Source organism: Anomaloglossus baeobatrachus, chromosome 5 (genome assembly GCF_048569485.1).
Source record: "Anomaloglossus baeobatrachus isolate aAnoBae1 chromosome 5, aAnoBae1.hap1, whole genome shotgun sequence".
Lineage (NCBI taxonomy): Eukaryota > Metazoa > Chordata > Amphibia > Anura > Aromobatidae > Anomaloglossus > Anomaloglossus baeobatrachus.
This window is the reverse complement of record NC_134357.1, coordinates 570,360,547-570,382,764: the sequence shown is the minus strand read 5'-3', so window position 1 is coordinate 570,382,764 and position 22,218 is coordinate 570,360,547. Positions and strand designations below refer to the sequence as shown.

The window sequence follows — 22,218 nt, the reverse complement described above, 5'->3', positions numbered from 1 at the left end:
TCTCTTTGACCCAAACTGAAGTTTCCCGGGCAATGTCTAACTTCCCATTCAAATGGAGACCTTCGGCCATTAAATATTTGGGTAGTTCAATCCCAGCGGACCTCTCCAAACTATATACACTTAATCACTTACCACTACTAGAAGGTACAATCAAGAACTTAAAGTCTTACGGGGGACTGAAATTGTCTTGGATGGGCAGGATGAATGTCCTTAAAATGGATATCCTGCCACGCTTTTTGTACTACTTTCAAACCATCCCCATTTCTCCTCCCAGTAGTTTTTTTCGTACCCTTCAATCTGCTATTATCCGATTCATATGGGGTAAAATTAAACCAAGAATCAACTTACGCACTCTTACTCTTCCAAGGGAGTGTGGAGGAGCGGGCCTTCCTAACTTCAGAGTCTACATGCAGGCTGCAGCCTTGACCCGTATATTAGACTGGCATTTCAACAGTGACTCTAAGCAATGGATACGGGTAGAGCAAGAAGGACTGGAGATCCCTCTCAAACACCTCCCTTGGATACCCCCTTCAGATCTTCCTAGCGTGGGGATGCTTTCAGTTTTTATCAAAGAAACGCTCAAAATTAGTCACATAGTATCCAAAAAAATGTCCCCTCCACAGCCAGTTAGTCCCCTCGCTCCCTTATTCTATACTCCATCATTTCGCCCTGGATATAAACAGAGAAACTACTTCGGCTGGAGGGCGGAGGAAGACATCCGCTTGGGGCACATACTGATTGATGGCAAATTACCCTAATTCCAAATCTTTCGGACACAACTCCCGTCTAGAAGTTCACAATGGTTGGAGTTCCTCCAACTACGGGCATTTGTCTCTCCGGGGAGAACAGTCGGTCGAGTCCGAGGCACTTGTAGTGCCTTTAAGGAACTGTTTACTAAAAACATCCCGCCTGAACACACAGTCTCCCTTCTGTACGGTATTCTTATCAGAGTTGGGGTCTCAGGCAAACGAGGCTACCAATTGGCTTGGGAAAAGGAGCTGAAGCAACACTTCTCTCCCGATGAGTGGAAGAAATGTTTCTTATTTACTCATAAATTGTCAGTCACGTGCTCTGCAGGAGAGAAAAATTGTAAGATTTTGACACGTTGGTACCAGTTTCCGTCTAAACTACATATTATATTCCCTTCAGTGTCTGCGATGTGCTGGAGATGTGGGCAAGACGTCGGTACAATGACGCATATCTGGTGGGAGTGTGATGGAATAAAACAGTTTTGGGGAAAAGTCCTTGCTAATTATCAGCTTATAACTGGGAAGACAGTGGATAACTACCCCAAGATAGTCCTCCTCTCTATGTTACCACACTCAATCGCTTATCATAAGAGAGACATACTCCGCTTCTGCCTGGCGGCGGCGCGCTTCGTCATACCTAGGTACTGGAAGTCCTCCACGATCCCTCCTATCTCGGAGTGGTACTCTGAAATGGCAAACATATATAGGATGGAGGAGCTCTCTGCCGACATTGCGGGTACTAGAGACAAATTTTGCAGGACCTGGGGAGAATGGATCCTATTTAAAGATTCTTCAGATTTTGTTAAACTGTTTTTTTTTTTTTTTTGTTTTGTTTTTTTAAACAATAAATTTTTATTGAGTTTCAAATTATTAATACAGGAAATGAAAAACATTAAAGAATGGTGATTGATTCACGTATAGATTGGAGTAAGTCATAAACATTTGATATACCGTGAAATTCAACTGAAGCCATTTTGGCCGTCTAATCCATCCCATTATAAACCATTTCTTATAAAGCTGATATTTATAGTCCGGTAATAGGATGGCACTACAAAAACTATTTTTCTGGTCTTATATATAACCAAGTAAATTTCCAATCGTAAACCCCAAACTTGGGGGACTCTCTACATTAAACCAGAAGAGAGAAAACTACTAAAGTAGAGCAAGAAATATAGCTAGCTAGAAAGTAAGAGAAGGATTAAGGCAGAAAGAGTTTAGGACATCGCACGTTATTTCAAGATGTGGTGGTATAGTGGAGAAGACAAGAACGCCTCCCAGTGAAACCAGGTCTTGGCTACTGTATCCCTCTCCTGTTGGGACCCAGCCACCAGTAATTCCATGCGGTGTGTCATGCCTACCTCCGCAAACCATTCCTCCAGAGACGGGGGATCCATGGATCTCCAATGTATGGGGATCACGGTTTTCGCTGCCTGCAGTAAATGTCTAAGCAGTGATTTTTTATATTTATATTTGGATATGGGGAACATATAGAGCAAAATTGCTTCTGGGGACGGAGGGACCGAAATTCCCGTCACTTCCAGCACTATCCTGAGGACTCCGTTCCAAAAAGCGTTCAGGGTTGGGCATGACCACCATATGTGTACCATCTTTTCCGCCTCTGTCCCGCATCGCCAACACGTATCCGGCACCCCTGGAAACCATTTGTTCACTGTTACTGGAACCCTGTACCATCTCAATACTATTTTATAACTCGTTTCTTGTGATTTAGATGCTATGACTGATTTATGAGAGAGGGAGAAACACTTATCCCATTGGGTTTTCGTGAAGGTTTTATTCAGTTCTGACTCCCATGCTTTACAATAAGAGGGTAGGGAGAGGAGATCTTTTTCCGAGAGCAGTCTGTAGATAACCGAGGTCGTATGTGGGATGACAGGTTTTGTGAGACATAGCGTTTCAAAAGTAGATAATGGGCGTATCAATGTTTCTTTTTCGGGGATAGATGTAAAAAAGTGCTGGAGCTGGGTATATTCATATACTTGTCGTGGCGTGGGGGGGGTTTCTCCTAGGATCGTGTTAAGAGACAGTAATATCCCGTTTGGGGCCACCTGGTGAAAACGCAGAGGGCGGGATTTGGGGTGGCCTAGGAATATCGGGACGACACAACCTGGTTCGAACATGGGGTTGCCTGAAATAGGAAACAGGGGACCATTCCTGTCCACCAACCCATTTTTCATCGAGGGGACGTTCAGAGTCTTTAGCGTGTTGGCTGTTGTATAAGATATTTCTAGGTTGTTTGGCAATGAGGGAGAGCGAAGCCAGGCAGGGTTCCCACCGGGATCTGGCATCTATCCGTTGCCATGCGGACCCACATTTTCGTCGAATAATTGTGGATTAGGTCCAATACTCGAGCATGAGCTGCTGCTTGATAGTAACGACGACAATCCGGTAAGCCCGTCCCACCCGCGTCTTTGGGTCGAGTTAATGTTTCCCAACGGAGTCTCGGGTGTTTTGACGCCCATACGCAGTTCCTAAATTGTCGCCGAATTCCATCCCAAAACGATGCTGGAATGTAGGTGGGGATTGTGTGAAGTAAGTACAATAGTCTGGGCAGAATGGTCATCTTTAATATGTTAATGCGACCGAACCATGAGAAACTCGTCCGCTCCCATGTGGCCAAATTAGTGTCCAGTCTGGAGAGAAAAGGCTGAAAGTTCAGAGGGAACAATCTGGAGAGATCCGAAGGTAGCCGAATGCCCAAGTAGGTTATTACATTGTCCGTGGGCCACTTAAAGGGATAATGCGACCTCAGGACCCGAACCGTCTCGTTGGAGAGACACACATTCAAGGCCTCAGATTTATCCATATTGATCTTAAAATTGGACCATCTACCGAATCCCTGCAGGAGATCCACCAAGTTAGGTAGGGAGGACGTTGGGTTGGTTATATAGATTAAGAGATCGTCGGCAAATGCGGAGCATTTATATTCTTTACCGGCTACTTTGATTCCACGAATCTCAGGGTTGTTACGGATGGCAGCCAAAAGGTGTTCCATGATTAGTATATAAAGAAGGGGGGGTAGGGGGCAGCCCTGTCGGGTACCATTATGGATGGTAAAGGGGGTTGAAATTGAACCATTGATTTTTAAATTAGCTGTTGGAGATTTGTATAGTGAGAGAATTTTAGCGCGAAAAGAGGGACCGAGACCAATATGTGTAAGAGTTTGTGAGAGGGAAGGCCATGAGATTCTATCGAATGCCTTCTCGGCATCAAGGGATAGAACCATCAGCGGCATTTTATGGGTTTTTGCGTAGTGTATAATATCAATAGTTTTTAGGGTGTTGTCCCTTGCCTCTCTTCCCGGGACAAAGCCCACCTGATCCAGATGGATCAGCGAGGGGAGCAGTGAATTTAGCCTATTAGCTATTAATTTAGCAAAAATTTTTAAGTCAATATTTAAAAGGGAAATAGGACGGTAACTTTTACAGATGTGCGGATCTTTTCCTGGTTTAGGGATTACTGTTACATAAGCAGCCAAGGATTGACCCGGGAATGGGCAGAACTCAGAGATAGAGTTGAATGCGACCATCATCAATGGAGACAATAGGTCTGCAAATGTTTTGTAGAATTTCCCTGTAAATCCATCCGGTCCCGGGCTTTTATTATTTAGTAGGTTTTTTATTACCTCTGATAATTCTGAGTGGTCAAAAGGGTTTTCTAGGTCCGCTATCGCTTCCGGACTCGGGATATTGAAGGGGGATGTGATTGAGTGAGAGGGGTTCACCGGCTTGGGGAGGTTGTATAAATTCGAGTAGTATGTACGAAAAGTGTCTGATATCTCCGCTGTAGTATGGACCATGGTATCAGTAGGCCCCTTGACACAGGGGATAAAATTTTGGGTGCATTGCGAGTGTAAAGCTCTAGCAAGCATCTTCCCAGGTTTATTGCCGAATTCATAAAAGCGGCTGCGTACCATTTGGAGGTATCGCTTATAAGAATCGTCTAATAATTTTTTGACTTCCTGTCTTGCTTTGAGGAGATTTCTTAATGTTTCTGTCGAGAGCGCATTTTTATGGGCTAATTCAAGTTTGGCAACGGTTTGTAGGGCAGAGCACAAGGCTTGGGCTTTTGCTTTTTTCAGGTGCGAGCCGTGTTTGATAAAGACCCCTCTTAGCACACATTTGAGTGCCTCCCATTTGAAAATAGGGGCAGTTGTGTCGGAGGAGTGGTCTGTGATAAAGTGTTCTATGGTATCCTGTATGTCTGACCGACATACAGGGTCAGTAATCAGGTTTTCATTTAAGCGCCAAGGGCGTACCGTTTTAGAGTGGGAGGGGATCGCCAGGGAGCAGTAGATTGGGGCATGGTCCGACCATAGAATGTTACCGATTGCCGTGGAGGATACCCATGGAAGGGCTGAGTGTTGGACCAGGATATAATCAATCCTGCTATAGGAGTCGTGTGGTGTAGAATAAAAAGTATAATCCCTGACCGCTGGGTGTTGTAGTCTCCAGGCGTCACAAAGCTGTAGCCTAAGAAGGGCTTTCTTGATATATTTAATGGTTCTATATGAAAGGTGCGATTTTTTCTTCGAATTGTCTAATACTGGGTCTAGTGTGAGGTTGAGATCGGCGCATAAAATTACCGTCCCCTGTATCAAGGGGGAGGAGACATCTACCAGGTTTGATATGAAGTTGGCTTGATCCTGATTAGGGGCGTATACATTTAGCAAGGTTAATGTTTGGCCTTCGATTTTTAAAGTGAGAATAATGTATCTGGCCTCTCTGTCTACCGTGCAGCTGATCAGTTGGTGGGGGAGGGATCTGTGGATGGCAATGGCAACTCCCTTAGATTTATTGAGGGGATTATTGGCAAAATGCCAAGTGGCATAGTGTTTGTGTTTAATATTAGGTGTATGGTTTACTTTGAAGTGTGTTTCTTGGAAACATATTATCTGTACCTTTTGTCGGTGAAAATGTTGTAGGATTTGTGCTCTTTTTTCCGGTGTATTCAGACCTTTGGCGTTGAAGGAGGCAATTCTTACTTTTGTCATTCAGGCTGGACAGTAGAGTGATTCTGATGAAGGTAGGGTTTCGTGCGATGTCGTAAGGGAAGTAAAGGCAGAGAGATTAGGGCGTATAGTAGAACCAAAGAGACAGAGTTTCAGATAACAACAAGAAACAGAGGTATAGCCTCTGAGTAGAAAAACTAAAAAGGTACTAACGTAGAACAGGAGCTTGTGCAGCCTTGAAAGGCGAGACAGAGGCTCACACCCTATGTGGGGCGAAGTCTAGTCTAGCAAGTGACAAGGTAGCACAGGACCCTGCGACACACTGTAATTAGTATAACATTATAACCTGATATAACTGAATATCCACCGGCTAAGTGATATGGCATTTAGTCTTTGGGTAAGATGAGAATTATATCTCAGGTCCTGTAAAAGGTAACCGTTAAATTTGAAGAGAGTTATGCATTATATATCGGTCTCCTTGTTACTAAATACTATAAGGTATCCCGTAAGTCCGAGGAAGAAACAACCGACACAACAAGTATTGTCGAGATTGCAGGTTTCAGGTTCATTTCCTTCTTTCTTCTTCCGTTTACACCTCTTGGCCTTTCCTGGCAGTTGGTCATGTGAGGTTTATGAACAGTTCTAAAGTGGTGCTATTGTCTCCCGTCAAGGTTAAAGCGTTAGGTTGTGATATGTCGACCCGCTATCGGCTGTCTTTTATCTCCTCCCTTTGATCTGTCTCTGTGGGGAAGGCCTGGGGGAGGACGACCCCATGATTTTGGGGGTCTCCCAGGAAGGCTCAAGCCGTTCTCCGTGAGAGCCACCCAGTCAGGCAATGTGATAGTAGGTAGGCCCAGTCCGGATAGGAAGTCCCGCAAGTCTCCTGGTGTGCGTAGCGTAAAGGTCTGGGGGCCCTTTCGCACCGACAGGGAGAAGGGAAACCCCCATCTGAAGGGAATCTCCCTCTCCTGTAAGAGGGTGAGTAATGGTTTGAGAGCCGCTCTCTGGGCCAATGTATAGCGGGATAAGTCCGGCATGATTCGGATAGGCTGGCCTTGATAAGAAAGTGATCGTTTCTGGCGTGCTGCTTGTAGGATTAATTCTTTTAGCTGGAAAAAATGGATCCGGCAGATTATGTCTCTTGGTTGCGGGTTTTTTGGATCTGGGGGCCTGAGGGCTCTATGGGCCCTGTCTAGCTCAATGAAAGTGCCCGGAGGGCGCCGTAATAGGCCGTTGAAAAGGGAAGTTAGTGTGGCCGGGATATCTGCGGTGGAGATGGATTCTGGCAGGCCCCTAATCCTTAAATTGTTCCTCCTATTCCTGTTTTCGAGGTCGTCTAGGGTGGATAGGAGGTTTTGTATTTGAGAAGAATGACGGTTAACGGTTTCCGTCAGTGTTTGTAAGGTACTTGTCGTGGAGTCACGAGATTGGTTGAGTGAGTCAACTTTTATTGAGAGATCCGATAACTCAGAGCGAAATATGGCAAAATCTTGTTTGCATTGAGAGACAATCTGAGTTGTTAGGTTAGTTATGTCCTGTTTAGTGGGTAGTGATTTTAATAGTATGCGGAGATCTGCCAGGGTTACCGGTCTGTTTTCCTCTGATTTGAGTTTAGGCATCATTGTGTTCACAGGGGATCTCCGATCATCACTGGTGGGAGATGAGGATGTGCTTTTCAGGCCCGCCGAGGGCTCACTGTGTTCTGGACATGTTGTTGTCATCTGTTTCTCCTGTCTAGGTGGTGTTGGCCTCGTCTCCATCTCTATCTCATCATTATCCCTGGGGGAGATCCCGTTGACCACCGAGCCGGAGATGTAGCGGTGTGGAAAGCAGGGGGGTCGATCCACCCTTCCTGCAATATGGGCTCTTGTGAAGTTAACGCTGGGGCCTCAGCTGCCGTTCTGGGATGATATATATGTTTTTCAGGTGCCTCTGTGGGTGGGCGCAAGGAACAGGTAGGCAACAAACCCCCCTCAGCCGTCCCCCCCCTCCTGCAATTCCACCCCACGGTAGCAGGACTTGGGGGGGGGGTCCTATGTTTTTATAGGTACTTCCAGTACCCTGTGGCTCCCTGCACACCTGTCTCTCCCTTGGTGACTGTGGTGGAGAGACATGTGTTTGCCTGTGGGCCTCTGTTATGTGGGTCGGGGTAGCGCTGCCTTTCCCTCCCTCCCTGCGCCTCACCTCATCCAGCGCCTCCGCATCCTGCCGGTCCTCCATGCTGCCCCTTCTCTGTGCGAGGTCCGGCTACTGCTGTGCCTCGGTCGGCGGTTGGGACTTTCCTCCAGGCTCTCCCCCGTGCGCTCCGACCTGTGCATGAACAGGCACCTCCGTGTAAGCGGCCGCTCCGTCACGTGGGGGGCCGCCATCCTGAGCTGCTGCCTCCCTTCCTTCCTCCAGCCACGTGGGTGACCGTCGGAGGGCCGCTCCGTCACTGCCAGTCAGTGGTGGCGGGGATGCGGTCTGCCTTAGGGGAGTCTGGTGGATGGACGCGCTGACCTCCGGCTCCTCCATGTGCCTGCCGCGTGGTGAGTCTCCTCCATGCATCTCCGACGGGGGATTATGGAGCTCACGGCGGGGGGGGATTGGGGCGGTTAAGCAGGGTAACGATGTCCCCCTTGATGGTAGGGGGCTGTGAGGAAGCCCTGGACCTGGTTTTGCGGGTCGATTTACCCATAATGAAGGTGGATGCCGGTGGATTTGTTAGGGTGAAGCAGGAGCTCCAGGAAAAGCAGCCTCACACCTCCATAGCTAGCCACGCCCCTCTTTGTTAAACTGTTTTGATGGAGCCATGACATCTTATTAGATTGGTGGAGTAAAGCATGGTCAGGGATGAACCGGACAAGAATGTAGTATCACCTGATTCTCAGACAACAGAGAGCGCCCCCCCCCCACCCTAATCAAATCAAATTACCCACCCCTTTCCCTTGTGTGTCGTCCTTCGTCTTCCCAGCTTACTCACACTGCTACCTACCTCCCCCCCACTTCCCCTTCTAATTTTCCTCCCTCCTCCCCCCTTTCTTTCCTTTTTCTTCTCTCTCTCTCTCTCTTCTCTTCTCCTTCCCTTTTCCCGGGTTCTCGTTGGAATCCAATTTGAAGATGTTTATTGAGGTTTATAGATGAAAAGTGTTCATTATTCGGTCAAATTGAGACAGATTGAGAAAACCTGATTTCTTTACTATGCAATTTATAAAAAGTTTGACATGTGAGTCATTCAGTTTCACATGCTGTATATGTATACATATAATATGATATGTTTACAATAAAAATAGATTGAACATAAAAATATTATTTTTCCACATCCCAATGTTAAAAATTCTTTGAGACACTTGGGGGTTCAAAATACTTTCTAAAACCTCAGCAGCTCATCAGGCTGCTTCTTGCAGCCCGCAGGCACGTGCTCCCCTTGATGATCGCGGCCGCAGATGTCAGCTCTTTATTTCAAATTAATGTTTTACCAGCGCTGCGCAGAGTCAAGCTCTCAATATATAACTATTCCAAAGGCAGCCGCTGGCCAATCAGAGGGAAGGAGCTGATGCGTATGACGTCACCTGCTTGCCTCTGATTGGCCGGCGGCTGTACACTGGATTTCACTCTGCGTGACGGCAAAATGTTCATCTGAATTCGAGATGAAGCACTGACAGTGTCAGCGATCGTGAAGGGGGGCTCGTTCCTGCGAGCCGCAAGAATCAGGGAAGAGAATGCAAAGGGAACGGAGGACAGGTGAGAAGAATGTTTTGGTGTGTGTATGTGAAGAATGGCACAGTAGTGGACCAGGATCTGGCACTGCTACAAGAAGAGGATCAGTAAAGAGGACATTAGTTAATATGGACAAGGATGGGCACAATACTACAGGATGGGCACATTAATACAGGATGGGGTCAAGGAAGGGGCACATTAGTAAACTAGGAAAAGGTTGGGCACATTACTACAGGATGGAAACATTACTACAGAATGGGGAATTTACTAAAAAATGTTGGCCAAAATACTATATGCTGCTAATTGTAAAACCATATTACTTACCAGAAAGGGATAAAATATAAAACAAAAAAATAAAGCATGACATTTTTTTACCATCAAAAATGTTGTTTTTTATATTGAAACAAAAAAGTGCACATTTATTATAATTAACAAGTAAAAAATGTTCAAAGACAGTGATGCAAAGGTGTGGAGAAAAATAATATGGTACCAATAAAAATGTCACTTTGTCCTGCAAAGAATGTGGCCCTCCCCAAATTCTTTTTTTTCTATGTGCGGCCCATACAACCAGCCAAGTTTGAGACCTCTGCTCTAGATGAATTCCTGAAGCAGTAAAGTTTCCAATATGGGGTCTCTTATGGGGCTTTCTGCTGATCTGGTAACTCAGGGGCTCGGCTGTGACAGAATCTGTGTTCTAAAAGTCAGCTAACATCCGATCCCAACTGTTTGGCTCAAACAGTAGTGTTCAACCACATACTGTATGGAGTACTGCCACGTTCGTTAAAAATTGCACAAGAAACGGTCCTGTCCATTTTTAACTATTATTCCTTATGAAAATTAAAACTTTGAAGCTAAAATCAAATTTAAGCCTAAAAAGCCTATGTTTTTGGTTTTCACAGCCAAATCTTATCAAATTCTGTGTAGTTTGTAAGTTCAAAATGCTCATCGTACCCATAGATTAATTTATTACAGGGTTTTGTTTGCCACGATTGTCTCTGCTTTTTTGGCACCTCAATGGCTCTGTAAATACAAATTGGTGTCCAAATTTGTGTTCCAAAAATTTAGTAGTGCTTTTTGCTTTCAGAGTTTTGCCATTTGAACATTAGTTTTTGACCACATATGGGGCATCACTGTGTTCGGGAGAAATTATGGGGTTAATTTTGCCCCTCATGCAAATTATAAATTTGATGCTAAAATAATATCTTAGTGGAACAAAATTTCATTTTTTTTGTTTTGAAAACTAAAGTTTTGTGAATCTCATTGTAGGGTAAAAATGGTCAGTAGTTTTGCCACACTGGGGTTGGGTCTAAACATGCTCAAATGGATTGGGTGTCTCTACAGCTCTCCATCGGCATGTGTTCAGGTAAATGTGGTGCTTTTGGAAAGTTTCCCCATAACAAATGGTCCACGGCAGGGCTGCCCTCTCTCCTCACTGATCTTTATTCTTACACTAGAGCCCTTACTGAGACACATTTGGCAAAACCCTGATATCAGAGGGTCCAAGATCGGTTCCATTAGCATCAATCTTCCCCTGGGCGAGGTCTCGCAGCTGCGGTGCTCCTTTGACTTCCACTTCTTTGAGATACCTGGGCCTTAGGTTGACTGCGGACGCTGACTCCTTATTCAAGTTGATATATATTCCTCTTCTTCAAAAAATCAAAGAGGACTGCAAAATTTGGTCTAAAACCACATTCATGTGGTTTGCAAGATGTGCTATCCTTAAGATGAACATCTTTTCGCGACTGCTGTTCTTCCTCCAGACATTGCCCATCAAGATTCCAGCTGCCTTTTTTAGGGAAGTTTCTGCCATTCAAACTCGTTTTTCATGGGCAAATAAGCCGGCGAGATTGGCAAGCTCATTGCTGTGCTGGCCAAGGGCTCGAGGGGGGTGGGGCTTCCCGGACCTTAAGACATATTATGTGGCTGCTCATTTGGCAAGAGTGGTGGATTGGTGCCGCCAATCTGCTGTCAAGCCCTTGGGTGTCGGTGGAGCAGAGTTTTTCAGAGATTCCGCTGGATGCGCTTCCCTGGGCGACACTCCCCTCTGACACGGCCTTAGGACTCACCCCACAATTGGCGCCACACTATCTTGTTGTTCTCATGCGGAGCTTCGGAGGTCCTTGATTCCCATACCCTCTCCCCTATCCCCAATCATTGGATCTCCAAACTTCTCCCCAGCCCTTTCGGATCCAGTATTCCATTTGTGGATTACCTTGAAAAGATTTCGTGCCCACCAAATTGGAAGGGGAGGGAGATTGCCAACGACGGAGGATCTCCCCCTGGGACTGTGGCGCTCTATGCAGCTGAGACATTTCCTCTGCTCCATTCCTGATTACAGCCGGTTCTCTAACCCCCTAACTGAGTTTGAGAAGTTATGCATGGAAGAGGGGACGCTCAGACATTCTTTGGCTATCACACATTCTATGTTAAATAACTCTACCAATCCACCCCCCCTAGGTATCTTCTACTGTGGGAAAGGTATCTGGGTCTCTCATTGACTACTAAACAGAGGAATAGGGGGCTTTCTATTGCCCACAAGACGTTTATTAGCTCGAAATTACAAGAAGCCAATTACAAATGTCTTTCCCGATGGTATAGAGTCCCAACGAAACTCCACAGAATGTATCCGGCTGTAGATCCTAAGTGTTGGAGGTGTGGAGTGGGTGATGGGGATTTCTTACACATTTTTTGGACATGTCCAATGTTACAGCATTTCTGGGAGGGAGTGAGAGACGTGATCAGGTGGGTGACTGGATCTACATAGACCCTGGAACCAGAGCTGTTTTTGCTCCAGCTCCCCGAGTCCTCCGTGCGCTCATACAAAGCGTCTCTGGTGAGCTTCTTGGTGATGGCGGCCAGGATGTGTATCCCTCTGGGGTGGAGGTCTCCCTCTCCACCGAGGTTATCGATGTAGGCAAGCAGGGTAAATGATCTGATGTATATAGAGGACCTGACGGCGTCTATAAATGACAGATACAATGCCTTCTATAAAACATGATATAATTGGATCGAGTTTAAATTTTCCAATAATTATGGTGATTGAATCCCACCCGACTGAGGGTGTCACCCCCTGGAGGCACTGTGGCGGACAGGGGTCCTAGCTCAGATAGTCTCTTGCTTTATGATTCATGTTTCTTCCACAATGTGTTTCCCTTTGTCCCCATTCCCTTTGCTTTGTGTTCTTTTCTCCTGTTCTCTAAATGTTGCTTTCTACTTATTCTTGGTCTGCCTTTTTCTGATAGTCTACCAGATCTGGCACCTCTTGGTTATGTTAAAAATTTGGACTAACATGGAAGGGATATGATGTGGTTACTCCTATATGCAACAGTGGGATGGCTGATAATATGGTTTGTACAAATTGTAGTGTGCCACTGATTAGGTTTTTCCATGTTTGCTGTTAAATAAAGAATTATAAAAAAAAAAGTAGTTTGCTGGCCCCCGTCCCTGTGATACAAGGCGGAGACTTCAATCTACCAATGAATCCATCTATGGACGTCTCGTCAGGTAGGTCCTCTTACTCGCTTTTGTCCACCCAGGTGGTTAGGAGACAGCTACATGGGCTGAAGCTAGTGGATTTATGAAGGGTTTTCCATCCAGAAACCAGAGATTATAGTTTTTATTCTGCAATTCATTCTATGTATAGAAGAATAGACTATTTCTTTGTTTCACACACCCTCTTGGACTCCCACATTTCTGCAGACATAGTCTCTATCCTCTGGTTGGATCACGCGCCCATCTATTTCTCAGTTCAGCTGGATTCTAACACACAGCCAGGGTTTACATGGCAGTTAAATGAAAACCTTTTACAAGAACCCATCGGTCTCCATGACTTGTCCCAAACAATCTCCTACTTCACTTCAGACCATGAGTTGGACCAGTCCTCTGCCGCCGTTAAGTGGGAAACCCTTAAATACGTGCTGAGAGGTACTCTGGTCAAACATGGGTCGCGACTCAAAAAGTAGAGGGCAGAGGAGATTAAAACACTTGCTAATCAAATCCACACCCTGGAACAGCGACATAAGACCTCTCAGGATCAGTCTGTCTTCACCCAACTTTCCACAGCCAGGCAGAAACTGTTATCCATCCTAGATCAAAAATCCAGATGCGCTAGGGAAAAAAATGAAGCGCCGGTTGTACCATCTAGGAAATAGGAGAAGTAGGTTGCTGGCTAGAGCCTCACGTGCATGACCTCCAGCATGCTATATTCCCTTCATCACAGATGCGAGTGGAAAGAAAATTCATAGTAACGGAGGCATCCTCCAGGGATTTAGGGAGCGTTATCAGTCACGGTACAACATCAAGGAACATTTCCACGATCTCCCCGATCTCCCCCGACATTTGCTTAAAGAAAAGATAGGGCAATATTTAAACTCCACAAAACTCCCTCAGCTAACCCAGAGACCCTGGCAAACCAAGAAGAAGATTTCACACTAGAGAAGATGACCGCAGTCTAGAAAGATCTCCCAATGGGAAGAGTCCACGGCCGGATGGCTACACGGCAGGCTTTTTTAAAACGTTCACAGATCAGTTGAGCCCGATTTTCCTAGCGGTGTGTAATTTTGTGACGGGGGAGGGTTCTTCCCCAAGCAAGCACTGTTTGCACACATTACGGTCTTACCGAAGTCCGGGAAGGATTCATCCTTTTGCAGCAGTGACCGCTCGATGTCACGCATCAATGTAGACATTAAGATGTACGCCAAATTGTTATCTAACAGGCTATGGTCACTTCTCCCCCAGCTGATAAGCCTGCATCAGGTGGGGTTTGTGATAGGGCGCAAAGCCAGGGATAATACTATCCAGTCTATTTCCCTAATAGATAGGAGGGAGAGAATACACATGTGCATCCTGTCGATAGTTGCCGAAAAAGCGTTTGGCAGGGTGCACTCAGAGTCTATGTTCGAGGCCCTTGGGGCGTTGGGAATGGGGAGAGCTCCACAGAATAGCGGCTCTTTACTCATCCCCAACAGCACAGGTCAGGGTAAAGGGAGCCTCTCACAGCCATTTGAAATAAATAATGGAACACGCCAAGGCTGCTCCTTGTCACCGTTCCTGTATCTTCTGGTTATCGAGCATTTGGCGACGGCGTTAAGGAAAAAACACTGTATCAAAGGGGTCCCGAAGGGGGATGGAAAAGATAAATTGGCCCTTTTTGCGAACGATTTGCTCCTATACGTAATGTCACCATTGATTAGTTTGCCTAATATCCAGGAATTACACAAATTTGGGACCCTGGGTAATTTCAAAATGAATCCCATAAATAAGAAGCCCTGAATATCATGCTCCCGCCGACTTTAGTCGAACAATTGTGTGGATCCCTCTCCTTCCGCTGGTGCAGGAATTCCATACCATACTTGGCCATTTGACGGACGGATAACCCAGCAGACCTCTTCACCTCAAACTTTCTCCCAGCCCTGCAGGCAGTGGAGGCGGACTTGGGAAAGTGGAATTCGTTGTACCTCTCCTGGTTTGGGTGGATCAACACAATTAAAATGAACATCCTTCTCCACCTCTTATATTTCTTACAGGCACTCCTCATCCTCCTACCGGCGTCATACCTCCCCAGACTAAAATCGGCAATCACAAGGTTCGTCTGGTCACACAAACATCCCCGCCTGGCCTATAAATTATTGAGCAGAAACAGGAGAAGGGGAGGGGTGGGCCTCCCGGACTTTCAACTATATAACTTTGCATCCCTGGGAACCTGCCTCTTGGACCACTACCACAATAGGGGGAACAAGAGGTGGGTCACTGTAGACATGTCAAAAACAAATCTCAACCCTTTGGTGCGGATCTGGCACGTGTCCCTGTCTAGTTGCAAACTTGCAGACTTACCATTCTTAACCAGACAACTCGCCTTGTTTGCGGAAGGTTAACCCTCGCCTGTCTCTGTCCACTTTCCCTGGCCCGCTCGTACCATTGATTGATAACCCAGCCTTTGCGGCGGGGGTATCCAGACCCAACCTCTTCCATAAAACAAAAGACCAGGTCCTGGTTATTTATGACTACATAACAGGCTCGTCCATTATACCTCTACCTTCTCTCTTCCCTGAAGGAAACACCCCACCTGCCGCTTGGCTTCTACACGAACAGATAAAACGTTTCATAGAATCTCTATCCCCTCAGACAAACATCTTCAGACCACTAACCATGTTCGAGAGCCTATGTCTGCAGAAACACGTCACACTACACAGTCTAACTACTATATGGCTTATTTCTAGACCCCTCACCATCTGGCCAGCCTTGACCTCCTTTCCTCTTGGCTTGGGAGAGGGACTTGGGTAGGACCTTTTCAGATATAGAATGAGACAAAATCTTCCTACTCACCCAGAAGATGCTGCTTAATGCTCTTTCACAGGAAAGGGGTAATAAGATCATCTCCAGGTAGTATAGGTGCCCCTCCAAGATTCATGCTATGTTCCCCGCTGCCCCCGATACTTGCTGGAGGTGCGAGTGAGGAACTGGGTCATACCTCCATATTTGCTGGTAATTTCCGGTGCTGAAGAGCTTCTGGGACGTTGTGTTTCAATTGGTAAAAAGGCTTTCCTCTGAGGAACTCTGACCCACACCAGAGCTGGCGCTCCTGTCACTTAGGGGGGGGGTCTTATTTCGGGATTCAAAAAGGGGATGGCACAGCACGTTCTAACTGCAGCGGGAAGCCTAATCCCTAGGTATTGGAAACGGAAGGAGATCCACTTACGAGCAGAACTCGTGTCGGAACTCAACATGATTTATAGAATGGAGGAGTTGATTGGTCAACAAATTGGTACACGGGAAAGGGTTGTTGAGATCTGGGCATCCTGGATTATGCTCAGTGAGACCCTAGAATTCCTTGCATGGCTCCAGGTACTAGGCTGATTGACCCAAGTTGCTGCGGACCACACTTTAGACACAATTTACTACCTAATAGCTGTAGATGAATCCAGATGGGAACCTTCTGTGCCCACCTCCAATACCTCCTCTCTTCCCACCCCCTCTTCATTCCCCCCCCAGTCTTATTTGTCATGTCTTGTACTATTGCCCTATAATGACAATGGTCCACGTTGAGCTTGACTGCCTTCCAGGGGCTTTTGCCCCCTTTTTCTGGTTGGAATGGACCAGATTGAGGTCTCCCCTGGGGAGACATTAGGTTATTGGGGCATCATATAAGTTCGTTGTGTTTACAAAAATATTAATGTAATAATTAATGCTTCAAGATTTTATGCTGAAAACACAATAAATATTTGATTTACCAAAAAAAAAAAAATAAAATTCAGTACACCCCTAGATGAATTCCTTGAGCGGGTTTTTGGTTTTTTTATGTATAAAGCGCCTAATATTCCTCCTCCTTTTGCTTCCTTCTCAGTTATGGCAAGCCAATTTTTGGGGAAATGGAGTCTCTTATTTGGGTCTCATTGTTGAATGTTGCCTGTAGTGCCAGGGGTCGCAGAGCACCAGGCCTATACCTGTCACTCATCCACCTCTTAATTTGAACTTTATTTGAAAACTGGAAATACTGGCCCCGTCTCTGTCTCATTCATAGCCCAGGCCTGACTGCCTGGTTATTATACTATTTGTAGTCTGAGGTAATTGATGCCACTTTCCTAGTGTCTGCCCCTAATTATAAGAAATGGGGATGAGAAGTCATAGTTGAGTCTCCTTGTTGTGTGTTGTCTGTAGCAGTAGGGCTCCCAGACTGGCAGGCATGCAGCTAACTTTCACTCTTCTATCTCTCTTGCTATCCTTAAATGTGGCTAGCAATAAGAGTCTATGAAGCTAATATTGGTGCCACCTGAGTGTGGCTGAGCAGAAAAGCAGTTTGAGTTGTTACATGAGGTATGAGGTCTCCCAGCCAACCAGGCCTACACCTGTCACTCATCCACCTCAATATTTGTTATGTTAATAGTCTATGAAGCTAATGGCTGTGCCACAACAGTGTTGCTGCACTAAATCGGTTTGAGCTATTTTGGGAGCTTTTGGGTTTCCCTAAAGGTGTTGTCTATGCTTTTGTTTTTGCCTCCAATTGAATTCAATAAGGTTCAGAAATGTTCAAACTGTTCGGTGAACACAGGTAAATTCGGCAAACACAAACCGAACCTTGGGAAGTTTGCTCATCTCTACACTTGAGTACTATGGGTATGAAAAGAATGAAAGTGTTCCAGCAGGACAACAACCCAAAGCATACATCGAGATTGGCAAAGAACTGATTCAATGACAATAAAGTAGAGATGCTTGATTGGTCCCCACAATGTCACAAGGAGTTTTGCTCAAAACTCGCAGAAAGCCATGGCGACATCAAATGCTCTTCACATTACAGATTCTGACACTCCACCGTATGATTTCTCTGGTCTTTCTGAGATACACAGGCAGGCTCAGACGTCGAACAGCTGGGTGCTCATTCATGGCCAGGCTAGCAAGGGTCAACCTCTGCTAGCCTGTTTGTTGCTTCTGGGATCACATGTTGTTGAAAGCCTATCGCATTTGCTTTCTTCCTATTTAAGATGGTAGAATCTGTCTAGTCATGCCGACTATAGTTTATAGCTTTGTTGGTCTGTGTGTTGTGTTGTGTCCCAGTCGTGCTGGTGATTGTTTTGCTTTGTGCTTGAAGTTCACCTGTCATCTTGTTGTTTCCTCCCTGCTCTTATTTTCCTCCTTATCACGTATTGTCTTAGGCACCTTTCACACTGCATTCTGCCTCAGTTGTCCCGTCGGGGCATCCGTCCGAACCGCCCCTCCCCCACCCTGCAAAACGTGTTTCGGACGCAGGTGTAATTAAACCCACAGAAATAGACAAACATGGAAATTAAAACTCTTTCTCACAGCACGCTCACACAGGCTACTTTCACACTGAGTTTTGCCTTACGTTCAGTGGTCCCGTCGGGGCATCCGTCCGAACTGCCCCTCCCCCACCCTGCAAAACGTGTTTTGGACGCATGCGCCGACAGTGCCATTGACTGTAATGGAGCACACTACGTTAGCGTGTGCTCTGTTTTGTACCATTTTTGTGCATATAGGTTTACTGCAGGCGGACACTCGAACGTAGTTTTGTGCATATACGTTTTCTGCAGGCAGACACCCGAACGTAGTCTACGTTCGGGTGTCCGCCTGCAGAAAACTTATATGCATGAAAATGGTACAAAACAGAGCACACGCTAACGTACCGTGCTCCATTACAGTCAATGGCCCTGTCGGCGCATGCGTCCGAAACACGTTTTGCAGGGTGGGGGAGGGGCAGTTCGGACGGATGCCCCGACGGGACCACTGAACGTAAGGCAAAACGCAGTGTGAAAGTAGCCTTATACCTCTGTGTGAGCGTGCTGTGAGAAAGAGTTTTAATTTCCATGTTTGTCTATTTCTGTGGGTTTAATTACACTCCTGTCCTGGCCCTACCTTGGAGTAGGGGATATAAAATCATGGCTGGTCAGGAGCAGGGCCAGGAAGGAAGCTCAGACATCCTCACCTTTTCAGGTAACACTGAGATCAGGGACAACTAGGGCTCCCCTAGCCTGAGGGCCAGTCTAAGAGCCCCTGTCATCTCGATAATCACTGTGACACACAGTCCAAAAACCTCAACCCAATCGAACACTTCTGGATAGAGTTGAAAAAAAAAGCTGTATAGATACCCAAGTGAGTCGACCAGTATGTGCCAACATTGAGACCGTGTAGAAGAGATATGGAATTAGATTTTGGTCAACACATGCTTGAATCTGACAGAGAGCATGTCCAGAAGGATTCAGGCAGGGTTGAAAACCGAAGGTGGAGTTACAAAATACTAACAAAATAATACAAATTAAAATTTAGATTTGTAGGAGCAAAACAGTAACAATGCAATTGTGACACCCTGGCCTATCACGTCGTCACAAGGGTGCCGTGCAATATACCCTTCTGCATGGTACCCGCTTCTCCTTGGTTACGGGTCCTGTCATTTTGGTGTTGCTACCAACAGGGTTATTAAAATCCTGAGGAACACTCTGCAGCACACCCACCAAACACCCATTGGGCAGCCTGAGGGGAATAGGGCCACCCAGATGAAGGGATGGAAGAGGCAGGTCAGAGATGTCAGTTGAGGAGTGACTCTCAAGAGGAGAGGTCACAAATCAGTTGTAGAGTAGTAGTTGAACAGTGAGCAGTGGTGACAGGGCAGGTCACGCTGTGGAGCTGGGTTCCTGTACCCGTCCCAGGTGCCAGACGTTGGCCTGGCCAGAAGGGGCTGGAACCCCGGTCGCGGGGGGTAGTGACAAGGAGCACGGTGCTGCTACAGAGAGTAGGCCGGCTGCCTTGTGCTACAACCGGGCAGGGGCCAGGGCACAACGGGGTACGCGGACCCTAGGCTGGGAAGAAGCTTCACGCAGCCCAGTTATTCACCCGACGGAAACGGAATCTTCAGGAACCGTTCCCCACCCGCTCCAGAATCGGGGTATTAACGCAACGAGGGGAACAGGACTTCCCATAACCGTCCAGAAAATCCTAAGTGTGTAACCTGAGAGCAAGCTCACCCTGCTACCACGCAGGTGAGCGGGACCCGAATCGCTTTATGTGTAAGGGATCCACACGTAGGACACACAGTGCCAAGGGACAAGGCTTCAGGTCAACTTGCAACACCAAGAGGGCACGGACCCAGCGTGCTTGCCCAAGAGGAGCAGGACAGTCAAGAGTTTGGTTTACCTGGTGTCAGCATCAGTAAGTACACGATATCCTTTTCCACCCGACGGGTTCCCCACTCCATCCATCACCGGATCCCCGGGACACCACTCCCCCTGCCCACGGAGGGGTTAACATCTCGAGCTGCCACACACCATCGTCCCCGGTCTTCACCCAAACCGGCAGCGGTGGTCCCCCACGTTACCACACACCGTGGGTGGCGTCACGAACATTATCCCCTTCACCACCCAAAACATTCCCCCTTTTATTCCGGATAGCCGTGCGACCCCGCCTCGGATCCGGAGACCCCTCGAGCAACTGTGGATCCGGGTCCGAGCAGCCCGTCGGCTGTCGCGGGGGCGGCACACAATGACATGACAAGAATCTGTATAACTAATCATATGCTAAATCGTGAGAAATCAAATTTATGTACGAGATAGCCACGATGATTGTCTATAAAATGAAGGTCGTCTCACTCTCACTTTCAAAACTGTAGTGGATGGTGAGATATGGAGCCTGAAATCAAAAGTTCAAAACATTGTTACCCTTTTGCTCGTTGGTTTATAGAGACCACTACTCACCTGCACTGTCATCTGTAGCAATCTCCTCTTTACTCCACTCATGACCCCTCGCATATGTCTTTGTGGTATTACTATGGGGCAGATCTTCCCCCTGAAACAAATATTGTTAAAGTCACAGACAGATGGAGAAGTCCCATCTATGATCAGCTCTAATCCTGCCATCTCCACCGCTCTCATTACACAAGTATAACACATATAATACTGGTGGATAAAACAAGACTGAGCACAAGACCTTCACAGCCGTCTACACATCATAGGGAGATTTCATGGCACCTTCTCTCCATCTACCTGATGATCCTGAGGAACATCGGGGTCTTCTTGTTTACAGTCCTGTGGGAGAAGAGGACGGGGACATCTCTCTGGTGTTGTCCTCTTACTGGATAGACCTGGAGGAGACACATACAGGGACTGAATTCATTCCTTACACACAGATAATTATAGGCCGTGTGTATGTAGTCCTGTCTATTACCTGGTGATGTGAGAGGCTTGGGAACCTCCATCATGACGTCCTTGTACAGATCTTTGTGTCCTTCTAAATACTCCCACTCCTCCATGGAGAAATAGACAGTGACGTCCTGACACCTTATAGGAACCTGACACATACAATGATACCGTCACCCCCGATCCCTTCATAGCGTTACTGTATAATGTCCCAGCATTCCCAGCAGTGTCACCTCTCCAGTCAGCAGCTCAATCATCTTGTAGGTGAGTTCTAGGATCTTCTGGTCATTGATGTCCTCATGTATCGGGGGGTGAGGTGGAGGCCCCGTGATTGGGCTCAGGGGTGTCTGGGCCAGGCGGTCGGGCAGACCCAGGAGGTGGATCCACTGGGCCGAACTCTAAGATGGTGGCAAGGAGTCCGGTAGCTGAAGCACTATGGGCAGCAGAACAGTCCGTGCCAGTGAGTGTAACGAAGAAGTCCCTGGGACCACGGAGTCACAGATGGTAGTCCGGGTGACGTAGCTCAGGTTCGGAAGCCGAGGTGATGTCAGGCGGGGTCCGGAACCTTTGGAGCGAGATGACGGGTCACCGCAGGGATCCGAGATGGTACGGACTGTCAGATGGCAGACGGACAGCGTGCGGGGTTCGGGATTCAGCAGGACCGGATGGCGAGGCAGGATCAGCTCTAGAAGAGAGATACGTGAGTATGGCACGAAGACACAAGGAGACCTGACTCCTAGCTTGGAAAACACGGAGATCAGGCCCCGCCCTCTTGGACAATACACCCCTTTATACCCTGTACCTGTTTAGCCTCATTTCCTGTTAATGGACGCTGGCCCTTTAAGAAAGGGTCAGTGACCGCGCGCGCGCCCTAATGCGCATGCGCGCAGCCCGGGTGCCAGAAGCCAGGGAAGGAGGCTGAGAAGAGGACGCAGGGGAGCCGGCCAGGGCCTGGGAAGCCGTCGGGCGCCGCGATCGGAGACCAGGGGGCCTGGGAAGGACGGGCACCGGAGCCAAGGACCCGGGGAGCGTGGCAGGTGAGCCGGGGAGCGGGGCTGAGGACCCGGGGAGCGGAGCAGAGGACCCGGGGAGGGGAGCCAAGGACCCGGGGAGCGTGACAGTACCCCCCCCCCCCACGCCCCCCTCCCCGCAACCGGGACAT

At 47.3% G+C, this 22,218-nt stretch overlaps 1 protein-coding gene across 1 annotated transcript in view; it reads right to left on the bottom strand.

Annotated features, from left to right (window-relative positions):
• LOC142312365 (uncharacterized) overlaps positions 1–21,185 on the bottom strand; it is a 31,745-nt gene extending 10,560 nt beyond the window's left edge. The window contains exons 1-3 of the mRNA XM_075351303.1: positions 21,085–21,185; positions 20,904–21,001; positions 20,616–20,706 (exon numbers count right to left, since the gene is read on the bottom strand). Coding sequence (XP_075207418.1) covers positions 20,616–20,706; positions 20,904–21,001; positions 21,085–21,169 — 274 coding nt within the window. The 5' untranslated portion in view covers positions 21,170–21,185. The remainder of the gene's footprint in view (positions 1–20,615; positions 20,707–20,903; positions 21,002–21,084) is intronic.
• Positions 21,186–22,218: the final 1,033 nt, after the last annotated feature.